This window comes from Austrofundulus limnaeus, unplaced genomic scaffold, assembly GCF_001266775.1.
Source record: "Austrofundulus limnaeus strain Quisiro unplaced genomic scaffold, Austrofundulus_limnaeus-1.0 Scaffold17, whole genome shotgun sequence".
Lineage (NCBI taxonomy): Eukaryota > Metazoa > Chordata > Actinopteri > Cyprinodontiformes > Rivulidae > Austrofundulus > Austrofundulus limnaeus.
The window spans coordinates 3187774-3190963 of record NW_013952419.1 but is presented as its reverse complement, the minus strand read 5'-3'; the positions used below and the strand labels follow the sequence as shown (position 1 = coordinate 3190963).

At 35.7% G+C, this 3190-nt stretch overlaps 1 protein-coding gene across 1 annotated transcript in view; it reads left to right on the top strand.

Annotated features, from left to right (window-relative positions):
- nbeaa (neurobeachin a) overlaps nucleotides 1-3190 on the top strand; it is a gene marked incomplete in the record, with an annotated part of 147512 nt that overhangs the window by 80982 nt on the left and 63340 nt on the right. The window contains 1 exon segment of the mRNA XM_014003308.1: nucleotides 1600-1768. Coding sequence (XP_013858762.1) covers nucleotides 1600-1768 — 169 coding nt within the window.

Genomic DNA, 3190 nt, shown 5'->3' with positions numbered 1-3190 from the left:
CTTTTCAACAGCATTTTTGTTATTTAAAATTTTTTGTTCAACTTTTGGAACCTGCCTGCACCCTGGATCTGTTCCTGTCTAAACCTCACACATACAAAGAAATCAAACCACAAATGTCCAGAAATGAAGTTATTTGTAATTTGTTACCGACATCTGGTGAAAATTTCATGTCATTAGCACCTCTAGTAATATATTTACTGAGAAAAATGGTGACGTGTTCAATACTTATTTTACCCGCTGTATTTTGTAATGATCAGAGAGTGTCCAACTTTTCCTCCGTTAGAAAACCAGTTCGGTGTGTGGAATGTGATGTAAATGAAGGTCTTTTAAATGCACTCTCTCTCCAGTCTAGATAGGCTGTGTGATGTGATTTGGCCGGGCCGTGGCCTCTTCTTAATTTCCGCTGGTTAAATAGAGCTACCTCGTTAAGGTCGCTCCTCAGCACGGTGGTCGCTGTAATGAGCTCAGAGATTTGTGGGCCGGCTCAATTCGGCGAGCGAGCGATCGGGAGGATTGGTTTGAGAAATGTTAGAAGAAGGAAGAAAATAAATGAGAAATGGGAGCGTGTCCGGCTCAGATGTCAGGGAACACGAAAGGTTTATCAGATGAGCCTAAATGGTTTAGAATAATCCAAAATAAATCAAAACATAGGTGTTTTTTAATTAATGTCATAGTTTAAAGTGGCTGTGCGTACACTTCAAATGCAAATAGTCAAACAAAACATATTTTTATTGTATTTTTTTAAATTAATACACACAATTGTACCCATTTTGTCACGACTGGCGTATTTTCTTTTGACTTTGGCTCAGATAAAATGAAACAGGAAGTGACATCAAAGGGGAACTCTTTAAGAAAAGGAACTTGRCCTTTTGTTTTTTGAAACTGAAAATGTTATTTGAACTCTGACTCCTCTTTAGCTCTCTCTTATAATGATCAAAATAATCTAAAAACAACATCACATTCTTTACGGTCTGGGTTGTTAGYCRTTGTAGCAAAGCTYTGTTCATGTGCAAACATTCCCCTTTGACATCACTTCCTGTTACTTCACATTCAAATAGCTGAACAACTGTTCATTTCATATTTTTGCATATTTTATTTTTTACAAAATCTTATCGTTATCTTTCCAAAAATTCCTTCTTATTTATTACAAAAAATTGACATTGCAGGCACTTTAAATCATCTTAAATAGGGTTTTATAGAATGGATTTAAACTATTAATATCTTACCTGTTGCAGATAGCTTTTTGATTGATCAAATTTAAAATAAAAAGAGTTATTTCTGACTGGATAGAAGTGTTTTCATCTAGTCTGATTGGGATCTAGACAAAAGTGGATTGCTACTACTTTTTTCTTTGCCCCACCTGAACTAGCCATTGTTTCGTCTGTTCAGTTAGAATTAAACTATTAGTCTAAGACTAAATTTTAAAAAAATGTAAGCTATTAATCGTTCACAATCTTCAAAATAAAAGAAAAACATAAAACAGCTGAACTACATTTTGTTTGAACTTCACAAACCACCACCAGATAATGTGTTTCACCTCAAACATTTTGTGTTTGGATGTGGCTATGTGCAGTACATAACCAGGCTGTGTTTATCCAGGTCCAACTGTCCCTCTACACGTACTTGTCATCCGAGTTCATCGGCACCGCCACCATCTATAACACCATTCGTCGCGTTGGTACGGTCCTGCAGCTGATGCACACCCTGAAGTACTACTACTGGGCCATAAACCCTTTGGAGTGCAGCGGGATCACCCCCAAAGGTCTTGGTAAGTTCACAGTTATTATCTATGATCAAAAAATTACAGATAATGTGTACGGTAAGATAGAAGAAGGATTGTAAATCCCCAATCATTAGTCCAAATAAATRTTATTCAAAAACAGCTCAGCAGTAAGCATTAAAAATAAAAATGTCTGGTTTTTGGCTAATTTTAATATTTAAAGGCGGTTTTACCACTTCATTAAGGAACCAAAAAGACATATACTGTATGCAAACAAGGTTGTTGTTGTTCTCACTAACATTTCAGCTAAAAATATTGTTTTTGTAGGATATTTGTTATTATTTTGTAATTTACAAAGTAAAAGCGTCACCTTAATGCTTTAGTTCAGTGGTGTTCAATCCCGGCATGTTTTAAAGGTTTCTCTGCTCCAACACACCAGATTTGAAYGAATGTTCGATTAACAGGCTTCTGCAAAACCTGAATAGGTAATTCAATCCCTGTACCAGGTGTGTTTATAGCAGTCAAACAAGTCAAACCTGCAGGATAGTGGCCCTCCAGGACCAGGAATGGACGGTTTCGTTTGGAATTAGTTTTTATCCATTGCTGTTAAGGGAGTCCTTATCTTGTACTAATGTTGTCTCAGTTGACACGTTTTACAAGTTATAATAAAATTGCTGAGTAGGTCATTTTTAGCCAACTTAATAAAGAGCATGAATGAACAGTAACATTCCCTGAAATCTGCAAGTGTCACTCTCCCCAACCAGTTGAGGTTTTAAAACTGGTTATTCGGGATATGATTTTTTTTTTCGGACTGCATGTTCTCTGTATTAAGATTAGGCAAGTTAATTCTTTGATATAGGAGAATAAATGAGACCGTTAAAACAACAATCTGCTTTGTGGCAGTCCAATAAGTTGTGGTAATTCAAAGAGACCGATCAATGTAAGGTGAGGTACAGATACTCTGCAACGATAATCAAGGAGGAAGTTTTTAATTGTAATTTACTTTTCACAAATAAGGTCATTGATTCAGTTCTGGATAAGAGACAAGCACAAAACAAGCAAGTTCAAAACAATAAGGGGGGTCGGTCAGAGGCTCCAGAAGAGAGGGGTTAAGAAAATAATTTCCCCTAAATTTAATTTTGGGCCTGGTTCCCTGAGGAGGGAACACACTGAGTTGTCCAACAGCATGAAACAAATTTATCTCTTTGCTACTTAATATACAGAGTAGCTGCATTTAAACGTTCTTTAGTTGCTTCTTGAAAACTTCCCTTTAAATGTTTTTGGCATTTTCCTTGATTGTCTTAATCACTTTTGTGTTAAAAGAAGTTTTGCGAGTCCTCAGAAAATTGAAGGGTTACGCAATGTTTTATACCAACTGGATTAAATCATTTTATTATGTATGTCAAGAAATTGTGTTGATTCTTARTTTAAAAAATAAAATATTCGCTGTTTAAAAAAAAAGCTTAAAGG